This window comes from Heptranchias perlo, chromosome 5 (genome assembly GCF_035084215.1).
Source record: "Heptranchias perlo isolate sHepPer1 chromosome 5, sHepPer1.hap1, whole genome shotgun sequence".
Taxonomy (NCBI): Eukaryota; Metazoa; Chordata; class Chondrichthyes; order Hexanchiformes; family Hexanchidae; genus Heptranchias; species Heptranchias perlo.
Genome location: NC_090329.1, coordinates 62,253,234 through 62,273,185, shown reverse-complemented (window position 1 = coordinate 62,273,185; position 19,952 = coordinate 62,253,234). Strand labels below are relative to the sequence as shown.

The 19,952-nt window shown below is 45.4% G+C and overlaps 1 protein-coding gene across 1 annotated transcript in view; it reads right to left on the bottom strand.

Moving 5' to 3' along the window:
* Positions 1 to 19,952, bottom strand: part of LOC137321799 (ammonium transporter Rh type A-like) — a 54,790-nt gene that overhangs the window by 17,899 nt on the left and 16,939 nt on the right. The window contains exons 5-6 of the mRNA XM_067984474.1: positions 13,500 to 13,666; positions 4,842 to 4,979 (exon numbers count right to left, since the gene is read on the bottom strand). Of these exons, the coding sequence (XP_067840575.1) occupies positions 4,842 to 4,979; positions 13,500 to 13,666 (305 nt within the window). The remainder of the gene's footprint in view (positions 1 to 4,841; positions 4,980 to 13,499; positions 13,667 to 19,952) is intronic.

Below are 19,952 nucleotides of genomic sequence, written 5' to 3'. Positions count from 1 at the left end.
AGACTGTTAGCTAAGATAGAAGCCCATGGAATTGAGGGAAAAGTACGGACTTGGTTAGGAAGTTGGCTGAGTGAAAGGCGACAGAGAGTAGGGATAATGGGTAGGTACTCACATTGGCAGGATGTGACTAGTGGAGTCCCGCGGGGATCTGTCTTGGGGCCTCAATTATTCACAATATTTATTAACAACTTAGATGAAGGCATAGAAAGTTTCATATCTAAGCTTGCCGATGACACAAAGATTGGTGGCATTGTAAGCAGTGTAGATGAAAACATAAAATTACAAAGCAATATTGATAGATTAGGTGAATGGGCAAAACTGTGGCAAATGGAATTCAGTGTAGACAAATGTGAGGTCATCCACTTCGAATCAAAAAAGGATAGAACAAGGTACTTTCTAAATGGTAAAAAGTTAAAAACAGTGGATGTCCAAAGGGACCTAGGGGTACAGGTACATAGATCATTGAAGTGTCATGATCAGGTGCAGAAAATAATCAATAAGGCTAATGGAATGCTGGTCTTTATATCTAGAGGACTAGAGTACAAGGGGGCAGAAGTTATGCTGCAGCTATACAAAACCCTGGTTAGACCACACCTGGAGCAGTTCTGGGCACCACGCCTTCGGAAGGACATATTGGCCTTGGAGGGAGTGCAGCGTAGGTTTACTAGAATGATACCCGGACTTCAAGGGTTAAGTTACGAGGAGAGATTACACAAATTGGGGTTGTATTCTCTGGAGTTTTGAAAGTTAAGGGGTAATCTGATCGAAGTTTATAAGATATTAAGGGGAACAGATAGGGTGGAGTTTATAAGATATTAAGGGGAACGGATAGGGTGGATAGAGAGAAACTATTTCCGCTGGTTGGGGATTCTAGGAATAGGGGGCACAGTCTAAAAATTAGAGCCAGACCTTTCAGGAGCGAGATTAGAAAACATTTCTACACACAAAGGGTGGTAGAAGTTTGGAACTCTCTTCCGCAAACGGCAATTGATACTAGCTCAATTTCTAAATTTAAATCTGAGATAGTTAGCTTTTTGGCAATCAAAGGTATTAAGGGATATGGGCCAAAGGCAGGTATATGGAGTTAGATCACAGATCAGCCATGATCTTATCAAATGGCGGAGCAGGCACGAGGGGCTGAATGACCTACTCCTGTTCCTATGTTCCTAATTCAAAATGAGGTGCCAACCTGGTGAAGCTTCAACTCAGGACTACATGCATGCTAAACAGTGGAAGCAACATGCTATAGACAGAGCTAAGCGATTCTACAACCAACAGATCAGATCAAAGCTCTGCAGTCCTGCTACATCCAGTCGTGAATGGTGGTGGACAATTAAACAACTAACGGGAGGAGGAGGCTCTGTAAACATCTCCATCCTCAATGATGGTGGAGTCCAGCACATGAGTGCAAAAGACAAGGCTGAAGCGTTTGCAACCATCTTCAGCCAGAAGTGCTGGGTGGATGATCCATCTCGGCCTCCTCCCGATATCCCCACCATCATAGAAGCCAGTCTTTAGCCAATTTGATTCACTCCATGTGATATCAAGAAATGGCTGAGTGCACTGGATACAGCAAAGGCTATGGGCCCAGACAACATCCCGGCTGTGGCGCTGAAGACTTGTGCTCCAGAACTAACTGCACCTCTAGCCAAGCTGTTCCAGTACAGATACAACACTGGCATCCACCCGACAATGTGGAAAATTGCCCAGGTATGTCCTGTCCACAAAAAGCAGGACAAATCCAATCCGGCCAATTACCGCCCCATCACCAGCAAAGTGATGGAAGGTGTCGTCGACAGTGCTATCAAGTGGCACTTACTCACCAATAACCTGCTCACCGATGCTCAATTAGGGTTCCGCCAGGACCATTCGGCTCCAGACCTCATTACAGCCTTGGTCCAAACATAGACAAAATAGCTGAATTCCAGAGGTGAGGTGAGAGTGACTGCCCTTGAGATCAAGGCAGCATTTGACCGAATGTGGCACCAAGGAGCCCTAGTAAAATTGAAGTCAATGGGAATCGGGGGAAAACTCTCCAGTGGCTGGAGCCATACCTCGCACAAAGGAAGATGGTAGTGGTTGTTGGAGGCCAATCATCTCAGCCCCAGGGCATCGCTGCAGGAGTTCCTCAGGGCAGTGTCCTAGGCCCAACCATCTTCAGCTGCTTCATCAATGACCTTCCCTCCATTATAAGGTCAGAAATGGGGATGTCCGCTGATGATTGCACAGTGTTCAGTTCCATTCGCAACCCATCAAATAATGAAGGAGTCCGTGCCCGCATGCAGCAAGACCTGGACAACATCCAGGCTTGGGCTGATAAGTGGCAAGTAACAGGTCCCAGGCAATGACCATCTCCAACAAGAGAGAGTCCAACCACCTCCTCTTGACATTCAACGGCATTACCATTGCCGAATCCCCCCCATCAACATCCTGGCGGTCACCATTGACCAGAAACTTAACTGGACCAGCCACTTAAATACTGTGGCTACAAGAGCAGGTCAGAGGCTGGGTATTCTGCGATGAATTACTCACCTCCTGCCTCCCCAAAGCCTTTCCACCATCTACAAGGCACAAGTCAGGAGTGTGATGGAATACTCTCCACTTGCCTGGATGAGTGCAGCTCCAGCAACACTCAAGAAGCTCAACACCATCCAGGGCAAAGCAGCCCACTTGATTGGCACCCCATCCATCACCATAAACATTCACTCCCTTCACCACCGGCGCACAGTGGCTGCAGTGTGTACCATCCACAGGATGCACTGCAACAACTCGCTAAAGCTTCTTCGCCAGCACCTCCCAAACCCGTGACCTCTACCACCTAGAAGGACAAAAGCAGCAGCTACATGGGAACAACACCACCTGCACGTTCCCCTCCAAGTCACACACCATCCCGACTTGGAAATATATCGCCGTTCCTTCATCGTCGCTGAGTCAAAATCCTGGAACTCCCTTCCTAACAGCACTGTGGGAGAACCTTCACCACATGGACTGCAGCGGTTCAAGAAGGTGGCTTACCACCAACTTCTCAAGGGCAATTAGGGATGGACTATAATGCCGGCCTCGCCAGTGACGCCCACATCCCATGAACGAATAAACAAAAAGGTCCCATCCAAACAGTTAACCTGTCTTTCTCTTTCAGATACTGACTGACATGGTGTACATTTCCAGACATAAATATGTATTTATTTTTGATGCAATGAGACAACGCCTGGGAATTTCCTTGCAGCTGCTCCCGCTCCATAACCGTAACTTTGCCGGATGTGCAGCGAAAACCCCATTTACACATGTAAATGGGCTTTTGCCACACCTCCAGCGAAGTTACAGTGGGAGCAGCACTACGGAATATCCCAACCGAAGTTAAAGGAACTTGCAGACAAGTTTTCACTAACTGCGCTAATCAGATACCTTTAATATCTTTGGAAAGATAATTGGTGTTCCTGGGTTTGTGATTGAAAGCTCTGATATAGAAGTGATGGTGGTAATTTTAACTTATTGTTAAAATCAATGCGAGTCTCAAACGGGTGGTCCATCTGATCCCACCGGGTGGGTTAGGTTAAAATTAACCTCATATATGTCATGACTTATTAGTGACAGAACCAATGGAGGTTACATCTAGTCAATTGGGAATGATTGTACATAACCATGGGTAATTCACTAATCCAGCAATAGAGGATTAAAATAATGGCCCAGAATTTGCTGGAGCAGGGAATCTCGTGGTGAGCACCGTGAATTGGATTTGTTTCCTCACCCTTCGGGTTGTGTTATTTTTGCACCACAAATTGCTGGAAGTGCGAACTGATAAAGGCACAGCGACATCAACGGGGCATTTGGGACCTCGTGAGCGTAGGGTCCAATGATCTATCTCCTTAAACAATGAAACTTAAGGATAGAGAAAGAAACAGAGTGAACAACGGAGAAGGACATAGGGTGAATTAGAAATAGAGAGGGAAAAAAATTCAATTAAGAGAGAAAAAAAGAAATAAAGGAAAAGTAAGAAAAAAAATTTAAAATTAAATTAAAAAATTTAATAAGACCTCTGGGAACAATTTACTACCTGCAGGAGTGAGACTCCACAGTTTCAGTTGTTCCCATTCTGGGACTCCAAGGTTGAGTTTCATGTCAGGACCATAATTTACGTCATCAATTCCTACATGAAATAGCAGCCCTAAATATCTGGGACAAGATTCATGCATATTTATGCTGCAAATCCAGCAATTTCTTGACACTCATGGGAAGGTTGATGGCGAGCTCCCGTTTTTGTGAGGCTAACGGCGTAAATCGTCCAGCAATTTGTGGCAATCCGGAACTCATTGCGTATCTCTTCCTCGCCACAAATTGCTCGGTCTTGTATGCGCTAATAATGGCGTGTACTGTGAACTCGCCGTTATTTTTACAGCAATTTCTGGCTCAAAATTGGAGTTAGAATGTGCAAGAATATATTGTGAAATAGCTGTGGATCTATTCCATTCATTAGTTTATTTAATTGGCTATTTATTGCTATTTTGTGGGTTTGTAGTGATGTTAAATAGATGTTTTTTGCAGCTGTTATAATTGCAATTATATTTTTCTAAAATGATATGTTGCAACAAATATCTGTATATTGTATAGTTGTTTTACACAATTTTAATAGTTTTTTTTAAAGAAAATCAGTTTATAATTTTTGGTGAGATTATATGTTGTGAATTGTATAGTAGACCATTCATGCAGATAAGGTTTTACTCTTTCCTCCCTCGATTTTTTAAATAGAGAGGTCTTCATCTTGATCAATTGGTACCAAGCCAAGGTGAGATTAGATGTTTCCCCACAAGCAGAGGTTCAATAATGCAAAAGACAAAACCTACCGTCAGATATTTAAATCCAACTGTGGAGATTATTCCAGCTATAAAGCCAATCAGCAGACCTCCATAGGGATAGATCATCATGTCAGCAGAGGTTCCAGCAGCTACACCGCCTGCCAAAGTAGCATTCTGTATATGAACCTGCACAATGGAAAGCAAACATAAAACTTCATTGAAAAAATACCACAGGAGAACTTACTTGATAAATATTAAAATCTGCAATTTATAGGAGTTAATCATATGAAAGTGTTGTCTTAAAGAGTATCATTGTGAAAAAGTGCCTGTCAGAATTATTTTTCTTTAAGAAATGCCAAAAAAACAATCTATTAATTAACTCCATAAAAAAAGATGTAGATAAATATCTACAGGCTAAGAACAGGATTGAAGATTATAAGGATAAGTCTGAACATAGATGATCCAAATTCTTTATGCAACACAATGGTGTTGGGACTATGGAGAAGTCATCTGTGCAATGAAGCTGAATAATTTTATAGCGTAGATTGCAAGTTTGAATTAATATCCTGGGGTTCTGTTAATTACCTTTCAGAGAAATTTTTACAGGTATTTATCTTTTGGAGATTTTATCCATGACTGGTTGCATCCCTCAGGATTAAGTTAGTGGGATGAAAGAATTGTATATTTTCCATGCATAGAATAGGCTTGATGGGCTGAATTAACTTTTCTCATTCCAAACTGTCTTGTGTTCGTATGAACCATACAACACTTTTATTATGATGATGTCACATATACATGAAACAGTGACGTGACAAATCTTAACAAAAATGCTTCACTTTTAATATGATATTAGCTTTTTTAATTCTGCAAAGGTACCAATTGGATTAAAAACCAGCTTCAGTCAGTAGAATGTTCTAGCTTATTGCATTACATTTTGTTGCAATAAATAGTCTAACTGAAAAAGGATCTGAGAGATGGGCCAAGCCACTGAGTTCAAATATAAAAATCCTGAGTGATTTGTTCAAATATGTGTTTGAACGACAGCTCTTTTTGAATTTAACGTAAATTACTTAATTTCATATGGCAAGTGTTTTGAAGGTATTTATCTGCTTGTCTTTTTCAAATCTGTCTGGAACCTCCGAAGAAAGTTAATTAGGGCAGATAACTATGGTGAGAAAAACACTTCATCAGAAAGTTAATTATTGCATAGTTTAGCACAGGAGCTGCATATTATTTATTTTACTATATGAGAAGCTAGTAAAGTTTAACAACTACTGTAAAAAAAAAGTTAAGTTACTGCTGCTATTTGCTTGTTCTGTTACTGCTTAATAGATTTGTTTGGCATTTAAATTCTAAAACAAGATCTACTGTATTATTCTTTTGTTGTCTTCTGAAGACAAGGAAAATGCCACGAACCATAGGATAGAACCTGGTGAGATAATCCAAAAAAAGGGTTCTGGGGAACATAATAGGCATGATTTTAAAATGCCGGTGGGATGGCAGCGGAGGGGTCAATGGGTGTGTGGGCAAACCGAATACTAAAACCTTACTGTTCCCCACCCGATCGCGACTTAATTAATGGCCGTTAACCTTGTTTCCGGATTTGCCATCCGAAAGCTGCACAGTGGGTGGATTGCGCACTCGCATGACCTGCTGTCAGCTGGAGCGTCGGGATTTAAAGGGCCACTTGCACCAATGGCTTTTGCTGAAGCAAGGAACAAGGAGACAGAATGGAGCAGCAGAGGGGCAAGCCAACTCCAAGATTCAGAGATGCCTGACTTCAGCTGCTACTGGCTGGGGTGAGGAGGCGGAGGGAACAATTTTACCCGGCCGACAGGAGGAAGCACCCTGCCTCTGCCACCAAGAAGGCCTGGCTCAAGGTGACAGAGGAGGTCACCAGCAGGAGCAAACATATCCTGCACTTGGGTCCAGTGCAGGAAGCGCTTCAATGACCTAACTAGGTCAGCAAAAGTGAGTACACTTACTGATTCTCCTGCATTCCGTGTTGCACATCACCCCCACCCCCCCTCACATTCTGCACTGCTATGACTACTCCATCACATCACTCCTCACACCCACTTAAAGCTCATCCTCAACTTACCTTCACTTCCTGAGCACTTCCTCATCTCCCCATTTGTGACCCCACCACTACCACTCACCCCAATCCTGATCCAATGTGATGTCTCTGCCTCATACTCGCCCTCTGATGCACCTCTTTCACGGTCAGCCGCACCCAAAGCAATGCATTCATTGGTTGGCCACTTCACCCTCACTCACTCACACGTATGTACTTTCTCCCCTTGTAGGAGAAGAGAGTGCAAAATGCTCGTGAGAGGGCGAGGATTGGAGGGGGGCCGCAACAAATAGTGGTCCTCACAGATGCAGAGGAGGAGGCGCTCGAGATCAGCCGCACCCTCAAGTATCAGTCCGTCAGGGACTCCGAGACTGGCACCCCACAAACGTCTGGTGACACAACTTTAACATTCATCACACACAACATGAATTGATGTTAAGAATGATTAGCATGTTGAACACCTCAGTATACTCATTGCAATATTACACATCTGTGATGATGCTTAATGTTGCCTTCTGTTTTCTTCCAGGCCCTTCAACGATCGCAGTGATGGGAGAGGTCGATTCCTCAGAGGAGTTCCCAGCCTCTGAGGGGGCACCGTCACATCTTAGCGAGTCATCCACCAGCGCAGATACATACACCTTGGTGTGTCCTAGAAGTCAGTTAGTTGGGTTGGCACCTGGTGAGTCGCCACACACAAGTGAACACGAGCAGACATTGTGGCAAGGGCAGCTGTGGAAAGTCCGCATCGGTGGGCTCAATCCTCTCCAGGCTCTGCTCAGCTGGACGCAGATGCTGAACTCCGGGGGCCATTCTTTAGAAGGAGAATGATCGAGGGACAGCAGCACATTTGCGAGGTACTGGATAAGATACCACACACACTCCACAATAGCGCAGAGGATGGAGGAGTTCACCTCCTGCATGAGTGGAATGGTGGGACAGGTAAGTGCGGGAATGTCTGTGATGGAGAGAAGGCTAGCCTCCTTGAGTCAAGCACGGCTCACAAATGAGTCCATTCAGGCCCTGACAATGGCCGTTCGGATTCAGGGTGAACAACATTCTGCCGCCTTAAACAGGCTGACAGAAACTTTACAACAAGGCTTCCAAGGCATCATACATGTACTCCAAACTGTTCTCCAGCAGAGTGGTAGGAGTGATGTGGGCCTGGCCCAGGAGAGGCATGATGGCGAAAGGGGACATGGAAGTGGGGACGCCACTCAAAACGCTCCCACGTCTCACCCGTTGCCCTCCTCTCAACTGGTACCCGCAATGCTGCCTCCTCTCTAGTGGCTGAGTCTGCCCCTGCACAGGTGCAGGTGGAGCAGTCTTTGGAGGGACCTTCACGGGTTCCAAAACCCAGAGGGTGTAAGCCAAAAGCATCTAGGCAGTCAGGGCAAGAACATGAGCAACCTGCCACTACCTCTGCTGCAGCCACAGGGGATGCACCTTTTAGAAGTAGTAGAAAGAGAAAGTCTAAGGTTTTGTGATGATGAAGGGTATGCACAAGGGTGTTTGACAGACTGTCATGTTTTTCATTTATATTTGTTTTTTGTTAAGTTCACATGAAATGTTATCATTCTCACCACTACTACCACGTCTTGCCCATTCTTGACTGCCTTTTATGATAGCACCTTTTCATGTGCTGCATCATGAATGGCGAGACTTGATGCCACCCAGTGTGTGCATTCACAGTGGGTGTATGTGTAGTTGTAGGACTGTTTTATGCGGGGGTGGGGGGAGCACGGGGTTGGGGGGTACTGCTGGTGTTGGCACTGCTCTTTCCAGGTGGTTTGAGGACTGGACAATCCTCACTTTTCATATGTCCTTATGAGAATCGTTCAAATATTAGTGACTCCCTGAGCTCACGAGCAGCTGCTCTGAGTTCCTCCCCCTCCTCTTCCTCATCCTCCCCTCGTCCTCTTCCTCGTCCTCCTCAATGTTAATGGCAGATGTGGATGAGGGCATGGGGCCTCATCAACTGGTAACCTTCTCTGTTGCACCATGTTGTACAGGACACAACAGCTAATTCGACCCACTCTCGCTGGTGCGTATTGAAGAGCTCCCCCAGAATGATCGAGGCACTGAAATTGCATCTTCAGCAGCCCTATCGCATGTTCAATGACAGACCTGGTGGCGATGTGACTGTCATTGTATTGACGCTGTTCCTCGCTGATGGGATTCCTCAGCGGTGACATGAGCCACGTGTGCAGGGGGTATCCCTTGTCTCCGAGGAGCCGGCTCGTAAGGCTGTTTGGTGCGTGGAAGAGGGGCGGGATGTTGGATTCCCGCAGAATGAAGGAATCATGGCAGCTGCCAGAGAATCTGGCACACACGTGAAGAAATCTTTTCCTGTGGTCGCAAACGAGCTGCGCGTTGATGGAGTGATACCCCTTTCTGTTGATGAATAGTCCTGGCTTGTGTGGAGGTGCTCTGATTGCTATATGCATGCAGTCGATTGCACCCTGTACCCTTGGGAAGCCAGCCACAGGGTTGAAACGCACTGCCCTCTCTGTCTGGCTGAGGTCGTCCATGGGGAAGTTGACATATTGCGACGCCCTGCAAAACCAACCATCGGTGACCTGCCTTATGCACTTGTGAACAGACAACTGAGAGACCCCGGCGAAGTCCCGGGTTGTGCCCTGGAATGATTTGGAGGTGAAAAAATTGAGGGCAATGGTCACTTTAACTGCGACGAGCAATGCGATGCCACCAGGGCGAGCCAGGAGCAGCTCGGCATGAAGGAGGCTGCAGCAGTCTGCGACCACCTGGCGACTCATTCTCCGCCTCCGTAGGCACTGCTCCTCAGATAGATCCACTAAGCTCAGCCTCGGTCTGTAGACCCTCTCACGAGGGTAGTGCCTCCTGCAATGTCGTCCCTCTGTTGTTCCCCTCTGTGATCTTGTGCAGGTTCCTGTGGCGCAACTCTGTGTGGTGGAACTGCAAGTGGTGGAAGTGTACTCTGCGCTTGGCGAGGATGGTGATGTTCCTCCTCCTCGGATGCACTGGTGAATGCAGCCATTGCGCCCCTCCCCCCCCCCCCCCCCCAGCCTGATGTCGTCAGTTTGAGGGGGTCCAAAAAGTAGGTAAAAATGTGTAAACAGAACAATTCTGTGTGTAAACCAAGAATTTCAAGTCCAAAAGTTTGTCTGAGAGAACTGAGTGACCTTTTATCCCCATCTGTCAAACAGGGATTTAAATGTCCAAATGGCTACCGGCTGCAACCCGCCGAGTTTCCCATGCCATGTTTCACACAGCACGGGAAACACATTGAGGTAGTGTTGAAATCACTTGCCATCGTTGTTAATTATATTTATGGTCATTTTAAGTACTTAAATTGCTGGTTTAAATATCGTCCCACCGGCTTTAATTTCCGGCGTGACTTCTGGGTTCGGGATGGCTCTGGGTTTTTCGGCGGGTTGGAGCTGGGATTTCTACCCAGTCCAGAAAATCCCGATTTTCTTTGCCCCCCCGCCCCCAACGCACCCGCACTTTGCTTTTAAAACCTGCCCAATGAATTTTACCTAGATATCAGGGTAAGTGAAAACACTCTCTCTGGGATAGGGATGTAAGGCAATGTGACCAGTCTGACGTATGAAAGCTAAAGACTGAAAAGGGTAAAAGAAACCCAAAAAATAAAACATGTCAAAGTTTGCAAAACAATCCTTCATGAAGAGGGTAGTCCTTCAACAAAAAGTCTTACGTTTAGAGGCTAACCAATGCTTACTGCAGTGAAAAGTGCACCATTCGATTTAGGATGGGGTCACTGATACTACTACTGCCAATTTCCCATCTGTCAGCTCAGCAGCAACGATGGGGCCGAATGAATTCACTCCATAGTTGTCAGTCCTGAACTAGCCTGGCTGTTTTAGTCACCTGTATCCCTTTCTGTGACAAGTCACTCTTGACATCGTCTATTTAGCACTTCCTTAATTTTGCTCGGCTTCTTGATCCATGTACCTCTGTATGCAGGGCCATGAAAAGTATTCTAGCTGTTTCCATTCTTAAAACCGTGTCCAAACAGGGATCGGTGCAGGCACCACAGTTGTTCACCATTTACGTAAATGATTTGGACTTGGGAATCGGAAGTACAATATCAAAATTTGCAGATGATACCGAATTGTGGGAAATAGTTAATACTGAGGAAGACTGCGACAGAATACAAATAACAAACTTGTAGAATGGGTGTGTAATTGGCAAATGAATTTCAATATAGATGTGTTAGGTGATGCATTTTGGTAGGAGGAATAAGGAGGCCACCTACTCCTTGGAAAATAAGAGTCTAAATGGAGTAGTGTTCAGTCCCATTTGCAACCCCTCAGATAATGAAGCAGTCCGTGCCCGCATGCAGCAAGACCTGGACAACATCCAGGCTTAGGCTGATAAGTGGCAAGTAACATTCGCACCAGACAAGTGCCAGGCAATGACCATCTCCAACAAGAGAGTGTCTAACCACCTCCCCTTGACAATGGCATTACCATCGCCAAATCCCCCACCATCAACAACCTGGGGGTCACCATTGACCAGAAACTTAACTGGATCAGCCACATAAATACTGTGGCTACAAGAGCAGGTCAGAGGCTGGGTATTCTGAGGCGAGTGACTCACCTCCTGACTCCCCAAGCCTTTCTACCATCTACAAGGCACAAGTCAGAAGTGTGATGGAATACTCTCCACTTGCCTGGATGAGTGCAGCTCCAGGATGCACTGCAGCAACTCGCCAAGGCTTCTTCAACAGCATCTCCCAAATCCGCGACCTCTACCACTTAGAAGGACAAGGGCAGCAGGCACATGGGAGCAACACCACCTGCACGCTCCCCTCCAAGTCACACACCATCCCGATTTGGAAATATATCGGCGTTCCTTCATCGTCGCTGGGTCAAAATCCTGGAACTCCCTACCTATTAGCACTGTGGGAGAACCTTCACCACACAGACTGCAGCGGTTCAAGAAGGCAGCTCAGCACCACCTTCTCAAGGGCAATTGGGGCTGGGCAATAAGTGCCGGCCTCGCCAGCGACGCCCACATCCCCATGAATGAATAAAAAAAAAGAATGTTGCACTTTTCACTGCAGTAAGCATTGGTTAGCCTCTAAACGTAAGACTTTTTGTTGAAGGACCATCCTCTTCATGAAGGATTGTTTTGCAAACTTTGACGTTTTATTTTTTGGGTTTCTTTTACCCTTTTCAGTCTTTAGCTTTCATGTGTCAGACTGCTCACATAGATGTTGCCTTACCTGGAGAAGACTGAGAGGTGACCTGATGGAGGCCTTTAAAATTATGAAAAGTTTGAAAAGGTAGATGTTGAGAAGATGTTTCCACTTGTGGGGGAAGTCCAGAACTAGAGGCCATAAATTTAAGGTAGTCACTAATAAATCCAATAAGGAATTCAGGAGAAACTTCATTACTCAGAGTGGTGAGAGTGTGGAACTTATTACCATAAGGAGTAGTTGAGGTGAATAGCATAGATGTATTTAAGGGGAAGCTAGATAAGTACATGAGGGAGAAAGGAATAGAATGATATGCTGATAGGGTGAGACGAAGTAATTTGGAAGGAGGCTCATGCGGAGCATAAACACCGGCATGGACCAGTTGGGCCAAATAGTCTGTTTCTGTGCTGTAAATTCCATGTAAAACTAACGCAGTCGATTTTCTTGGATCTTCGGTATAAGCGTTGTTTCTGGTCCAAGCCATGTTCTTATAATAAGGGGTCACTGATAGGGACAATTAATCATTCTGTTAATTCAGGCTGGATCTGACCTGGGAATTTCTAAAACTGTACTTAGAATCAAGTGCAAAAACTACCCAGTAAAATCCCCATCTCCTCCATTTTAACAAAGGTGTTGATACATTTAAAATAAATGCCTCTGTTAAAATGGCAGTGAAACAAGTTTGATATGACATCACCAGCGGTAATTTCTCCTCGTATAAAGATGTAGTCTCTACAAATTAGGAGGTTGAACATTGATTTCTTTTAAAAAATCAGGCATTGTCGGCACTGCCACATCGAGTACAGTGATTCTCAGTAAAGTTCATGGTTGAAAACTAAAAACTATTATTGCTAAATTTAAAGTCTAACTGAAGTACAACAGAAATAAATTACGCAGGAAACTTCATCCTCAAATGGAATTGCATTATTCTTGTGTTAGAAAGTATCATCTGACAACCCAGGCAGGGCTTAATTCATATTTACCAAATCCTTCCCTCCCCAAACTCCCCACGGTTTAATATTGAATACTGCACTGATGCAAGACTAATACAACAGATTAATGCAACTAATGATATGCCAGAAACTCCCAGAATTCAGCCTATGATGAGTGACAGCAAGCTTTAGGATTTCAGTTTCTGAGCACATGGGGGTGGGGGTAGGAGCTGGGGGTAAATCTTCCTTCCATTACTCTGCTGTTGTAACACTGCAATACTTATGAATGGGATGATTCCTGTTAGTGGTCAATAGCTGAGGCATTCCACTTCAAGCAATAATAGAAATGGAAGCATCATTCCTATGAGTCAATTAACGAAAGAGTCTTGTATCAGAAGTTGTCCTAATCGGAGAAGAGTAATATGTTGTCCTGCTGCAAAATAGAGTAGGTAAATGTGATAAAATTAATAAAAGTAAAAATAATTCAGCCTCACCATGTCCAGCTTTCCTTTCTTATCAACCAAGCTGGAGAAGGCATAAGCAGTGAGCACACATGCAGCCAATGAGTAATAGGTGTTTATGATGGCTCTGTATTGCCCATTAGGGGATTCTACAATGGCAGAGTTGAAGCTTGGCCAAAACATCCATAAGAAGAGAGTACCTGTAAAATATTTAGAGCAATCTCCAGTTATTTTGAAGTTTTAAAAAAAACAATGATCTATGTGGTAAACAGAAATATTAAAATTATTGGTTACATTTATAGACTGAAGAATAACTGATTATATTAGTAAATCTATATTAAAAGATACTACGAATCAGAACTGCCAGAGGCACTTTTAGTATTAAGCATAACATTATGATGTAAAATGTTGTGTCACCATTATCTAGAAACATCCCCTCCCACCAAAAATTCAAGGATTCATTACTTAAGTTCATAAATATTGTTTAAATGATTGGTAGAGACCTGGGTTCAAAACTAGCTCACACAGATGGGATAAAACATCTTCTCTGTCTGCAGACTATATGAGATTAATTTGGCAGTATCAATTCAGTTCCCAGTGAATATGGGCCTATAGCACCCAAATCCCCTTAATTTGGCACAAGTTGGCACTAAATTAGCAATATTGCGGTTTTGGGAAATGAATAAACGTCATACCGATATAATAGATGGTGCTCTTCTGAGGTTTGGGTTGAGACATATTGTTAGGGTGAAGTAGGGAGCCTGTTATTCTGCATCTAAGCTTAGTATACCTGACCTAGAACTGCTGGATGCTGACACAGGGAACCCAAAATGGAAGTGTTCTATTCCTCAGCTCAAGTATTCCTCACCATGATAAACACAACATTTATTTAAAAAATGTAAAACAAAATAAGTGAAAAGGGAGACTAAGGTGTTTGAAATACAATATATATAGACCCCTGAGACAGCAAAGATAAACAACAATAACAACTTGCATTTATATAGCACCATTAACATAGTAAAATGTTCGAAGGCACTTCATAGGAGCGTAATCAGACAAAAATTGACACAGAGTCAAAGAAGGTGACATTAGACAAGTGACCAAATGCTTAGTCAAAGAGGTAGGTTTTAAGCAGCATCTTAAAGGAGGCAAGAGGTGAAGCGGTTTGGGGAGGAAATTCCAGAGCTTAAGGCCTAGACTGCTGAAGGCACGGCCGCCAATGGTGGGGCGAAGGAAGTGGGGATGCACAAGAGGCCTGAGTTGGAGGATTGCAGAATTCTTGGAGGGTTGTAGGGCTGAAGGAGGTTACAGAGATAGGTAAGGGCGAAGTCATAGAGGGATTTGAACACGGGGATGAGAATTTTAAAATCGAGGCATTGGTAGACCGGGAGCCAATGTAAGTCAGCGAGCACAGGGGTGATGGGTGAGCGGGACTTGGTAAAATAATATATAAAGGAAAAGAATTACCTTAAAACTGAATAACGGTAAAAAGAAATTAATGTTCTAGTTTGTAACCTCATCATTCTCTTATAAATTCACTACAACTTATGATCTTGAAAATATGGTTTTAATACAACTGCAACAACAATTTGTATTTATAGACCCTCTTTAAAATAGAACAGCATCCCAAGGCATTTCACAAATAGGCATATGAGAAATGGATGTCGAGCCAGGTAGAGAGAGATTAGTAGGGGTGGCTGAAAGCTAGGTTGACAATATGAATTCTGAGGATTCTTTAAAGACAAAGAGAAAAGAGAAGAAGCAGATGGGTTTAGGGAGGGACTTCCAGAGAGAAGAACCAAGGCAGAATAAAGCGCGGGAGAAGCGGCTGAGAGGAGCATAAAGTGCGGGAGAAGCAGTTGAGAGGAGCGTAAAGTGTGGGGGAAGCGGCCATGAGGAGCATAAAGTGTGAGAGAAACAGCTGAGAGGAGATTTATGTGCAGGAGAAGCGGCTGAGAGGAGCATAAAGCTTGGGGGATGCGGCCGCGTGGAGCATAAAGTGGGAGAAGCGGCAGTGAGGAGCATAACATGTGGGAGAAGCAGCTGAGAGAAGCATGAAGTGTGAGAGAAGTGACTAAGAGAAGCACTGAGTAATAAACGCAGGGAAAAATCTGAAAAAGTGATGTCAGAGCAGAGGGAGGAGCGGCGGAGCTCGAGGAATTACAGCTAAGTTTAATTTATTATTTATATAAGTCAAGTGTTTAATTTACTACATAACTGAGCTAAGTGTTTAATTTATTATATATTTAAGCTAAGTGTTTAATTAATCAGATTTAAAGGGATAAAATTAAAATTAACTAAATAGAAGATACTAACATTAAAGGGTTCCAAATTTCATTAAATTAAAACCTGGTGTATATATAAATAATAAATAGGAGATAAGGAAATAATAAAATAAAGAACTTTTAAACAAAAAACAAGGCTAATTAGCTACAAATTAATCTGAAATCAAGCTAAATCTACCTATTAAATATAATCTAGATCTCAAGCAATTGTATTATATCTGGAACTAAATGAATAAATAAAAACTAGAAATGGCAGTACAGGCAATGTCCTGTGACTAATATTTGGGAGATTGTCAACAGCGAGACTGTCCCGGATTGCCACATGGGCAGTAAATGTCTCTGCTTGAGACACTCCAGCTCAGAGTCTTTGAGCTGGAGTGCGAGTTAGAGACACTCCAACACATAAGGGAGGGGGAGGAATTTTTGGATAGTTTTCACCAGAGTACAGTCACACCTCAGAAGAAAGCACAGGTATAGGAAGGGAAGAGTATGACTGTTAGTCAGCTGGTTAAGGGGAACCAAGGGAAGATAGAGAAGGAGGTCCTGCAGACACTGGTCCTGTCCAACAGGTGCAATGTACTTGCTACCTGGTGAAAATAAGGATGCCGGCTGCGAGGTGGACAGCCAGAATGCTAACCATGGCATCGGGAGGAGGCAGTCCAAGGTGAGGGAAGAGCAGACTAGAAAGGTTGTAGTCATAGGGGATTCAATAATTAGGGGGATAGATAGCGTCCTCTGCAGTCGCAAAGGGTGAGTCCAGAAGGGTGTGTTGCATACATGGTGCAAAGGTAAAGGATATCTCAGAGCAACTGGAGAGGAACTTGGAAAGGGAGGGGGAGGATCCAGTTGTCATGGTCCATGTTGGGACCAATCACAGGGAAGGAAAGGGAGGAGGTCCTGCTAAGGGAATATCAGAAGTAAGGAACTAAATTAAAAAACAGGACCTCATGGGTGGTAATCTCAGGATTACTACCCAAGCCATGTGCTAATTGGCATTGGGATAAACAGATCAGGTAGGTGAATGCGTGACTGAAAGACTGGTGTGGGAAGGAGGGGTTCCATTTCATAGGACACTGGCATCAGTACTGGGACAGGAAGGAGCAGTACCATTGGGAATGGGACCAGTGTCCTAACGGAAAGGATAAAGAGGGCTGTCGATAGGACTTTAAACGAGTAAGATGGGGGGAGGGATTTGGTGAAAATAACATAAGTCTGAAGATAAAAGAAATAGAAGATGAGAGTAAAGGTAAGACCAAGGTAAAGAACAAGGTAACCGAAACAGTCAGGGAACAAATACAGTTATAGAACATGAGTATAAAAGGACAGGGAGGAGGCTCGTGTGCAGCGTAAACGCCGACATATACTTGTTGGGCTGAATGGCCTATTTCTGTGTTGTACACTCAATGGACCCGATATTAGCGGGGAGGCGGGATGGTAGCGGGGGGGTGATTGGGCATGTTGGTAACCCACCCAGTAAAATCCGTCCGTTCCCCACGCGATCGCGGGTAAATTGGAGCCACTTAACGTGGCTTCCGGGTTTGCCGTTGGAAACCTGCGCAGCAGGCAGGCTGTCAGCTGGAAGAGCTCGATTTAAAGGGGCAGTCCTCCAATGGCTATTCCTGGAGGAAACACACAAATAGCACAATGGAGTAGCCCAGGGGAAAGGCTGCTCCTAGATTCAGTGATGCCTCACTCCAGGTGTACTGGATGGTGTGAGGAGGAGGAGGGATGTCTTTTACTCAGCAGACGGGAAGAAGTGGCCTGCCTCTGCCACCAAGAAGGCCTGGCTCGAGGTGGCAGAGGAGGTCACCAGCAGCAGCAACATATCCTGCACCTGCATACAGTGCAGGAAGCTCTTCAATGACGTAACTAGGTCAGCCAAAGTGAGTACACTTACTCATTCACCTACATTCCGTCTTCCACATCACTGCCCCCACCCCCCAACTCATTCTGCACTCATTCTGCACTGCCAACACTCCTCTATCACATCACTTCTCACACCCACTCAAAGCTCATCCTCAATTTACCTGCACTTCCTCACCACTTCATCACCTCCCCAGTACTCACCCCACCACTACCACTCAACCCAATCCTCATATAATGTCATGGCTCTGTCTCATACTCACCCTCTGATGCATCTCTTTCACGGTCAGCCGCACCCAAACCAATGCATTCAGCAGTTGGTCACGTCACCATCACTCACTCATGCGTCTCTACTTTCTCCTCTTGTAGGAGAAGAGAACCCAGAATGCACAGGACAGGCGAGGACCGGAGGGAGGCCGCAACAGGTAGTCATGCTGACAGACACGGAGCAGGAGGCGCTGGAGCTGAGCCGTACCCTCGAGTGCCTGTCCGTCGGGGACGCCGCGACTGGCACCCGACAAACGTCCAGTGACAGAACTTTAACACAATATCAATTGTTGTTAACATGCCTTGCTATCTTCAGCACCTCAACATCTGTCATCATGCTTAATATTGCCTTCTGTTCTCTTACAGGGCCTTCAAGAATTACAGAAGCCAGTCAAGAATGGCCAAGATGTGGTAATAGTGGTGATAGAGGTGTGTGTATCTGCGCTGGTGGATGGCTTGCTCAGATGTGATGGTGCACCCTCAGAGGCTGGCAGAGGGCGATTCCTCAAAGGACCTGCCAGCCTCTGAGGGTGCACCATCACATCTGAGCGAGCCATCCACCAGCGCAGATACACACACCTCGGTGGGTCCCCATCTTCAGTTAGTTGGGGTCGCACATGGTGAGTTACCACACACATGTGAACACAAGCAGATACTGGTGGCAGGGGCAGCTGTGGAGTGTTCGCATTGGTGGGTGCACTCTTCTCCAGGCTCTGCTCAGCTGGACACAGATGCTGAACCCTGGGGGAACAGGTGCCACACGCACTCTCCACAATCAAGCAGAGGATGGAGGAGTCCAACTCCTGCATGAGTGGAATGTTGCCACAGGTAAGAGAGGGCATCTCTGAGATAGTGTCACAGGGATGTGAGGGCATCTCTGAGATAGTGTCGCGGATAAGTGCGGGAATGTCTGCGATGGAGGGAAGGCTAGCCTCCATGGAGCTTCAAGCATGGCTCATAAATGAGTCCATTCAGGCCCTGACAACGACCCTTCGGACTCAGGGTGAACAACATTCTGCCACCTTAAACAGGCAGGCAGATACTCTGGCACTGGCCTTACAAGGCTTTGCACATGTCCTCCAAACTGTCGTCCAGCAGGGTGGTAGGAGTGGTGTGGGCCTGGCCCAGGGGAGAGATGATGGCGAAAGTGGACATGGAAGTGGGGACGCCACTCAAAGTGCCCCCACATCTCACCCTTTGTCCCCCTCTCAACCAGTACTTGCAATATTGCCTCCTCTCCAGGTGGTCGAGTCTGCCCCTGCACAGGTGAGGTGGAGCCGTCTTTGGAGGGGCCCTCACGGGCACCGAAACCCAGATCGGCGTAGGCCCAAAGCACCTAATCGGTTAGGGCATGAACAAGAGCAACCTGCCACTACCTCTGCTGCTGCTATAGGGGATGCACCATGTAGAAGTGGTCGGAAGCGAAAGGCGAAGGTTTTGTAAGCACAAAGGGGATGCACAAGGGTGTTTGACGGTTGTTCATGTTTTTTATTTATATTTGCTTTTTGTTAAACGCACATTAAATATTATTATTATCACCACTACTACCACGTCTTGGCCATTCTTGACTGGCTTCTGTCATAACGCCCACACTTGATGCCATCCATTGGGTCACTCTACAGTGGGTGTATGTGTAGTTGCAGGACTGTTTTGTGCAGGGAGTGGGGGGGTGCTGGTGTGGCCGCTGCTCTGTCCAGGTGGTGAGGACTGGACTCTTCACATTGTCTGATGTTAGGAGAACCATTCACATATCAGTGACTCCCTGGCCTGATGAGCAACCAGGTGAGTCACTGTTCTGCCCATAGGTTGCTCCTCCTCCTCCTACTCTGCCTGCTCCTGTGCCTCCTCCTTCCCCTCAATGTGGGTGGCAGATGTGGATGGGGCCTCCTCAAGCGGCATCCCTCTCTGTTTTGCCATGTTGAAAAGGGCACAACAGACGACTATAATGCATCCCACTCTGTCTGGTGCGTATTGAAGTGCTCCCCCAGAATGATCAAGGCACCTGAAGCGTATCTTGAGCAGCCTATAGCATGCTCAATTGTAGACCTAGTAGCGATGCGGCTGTCATTAT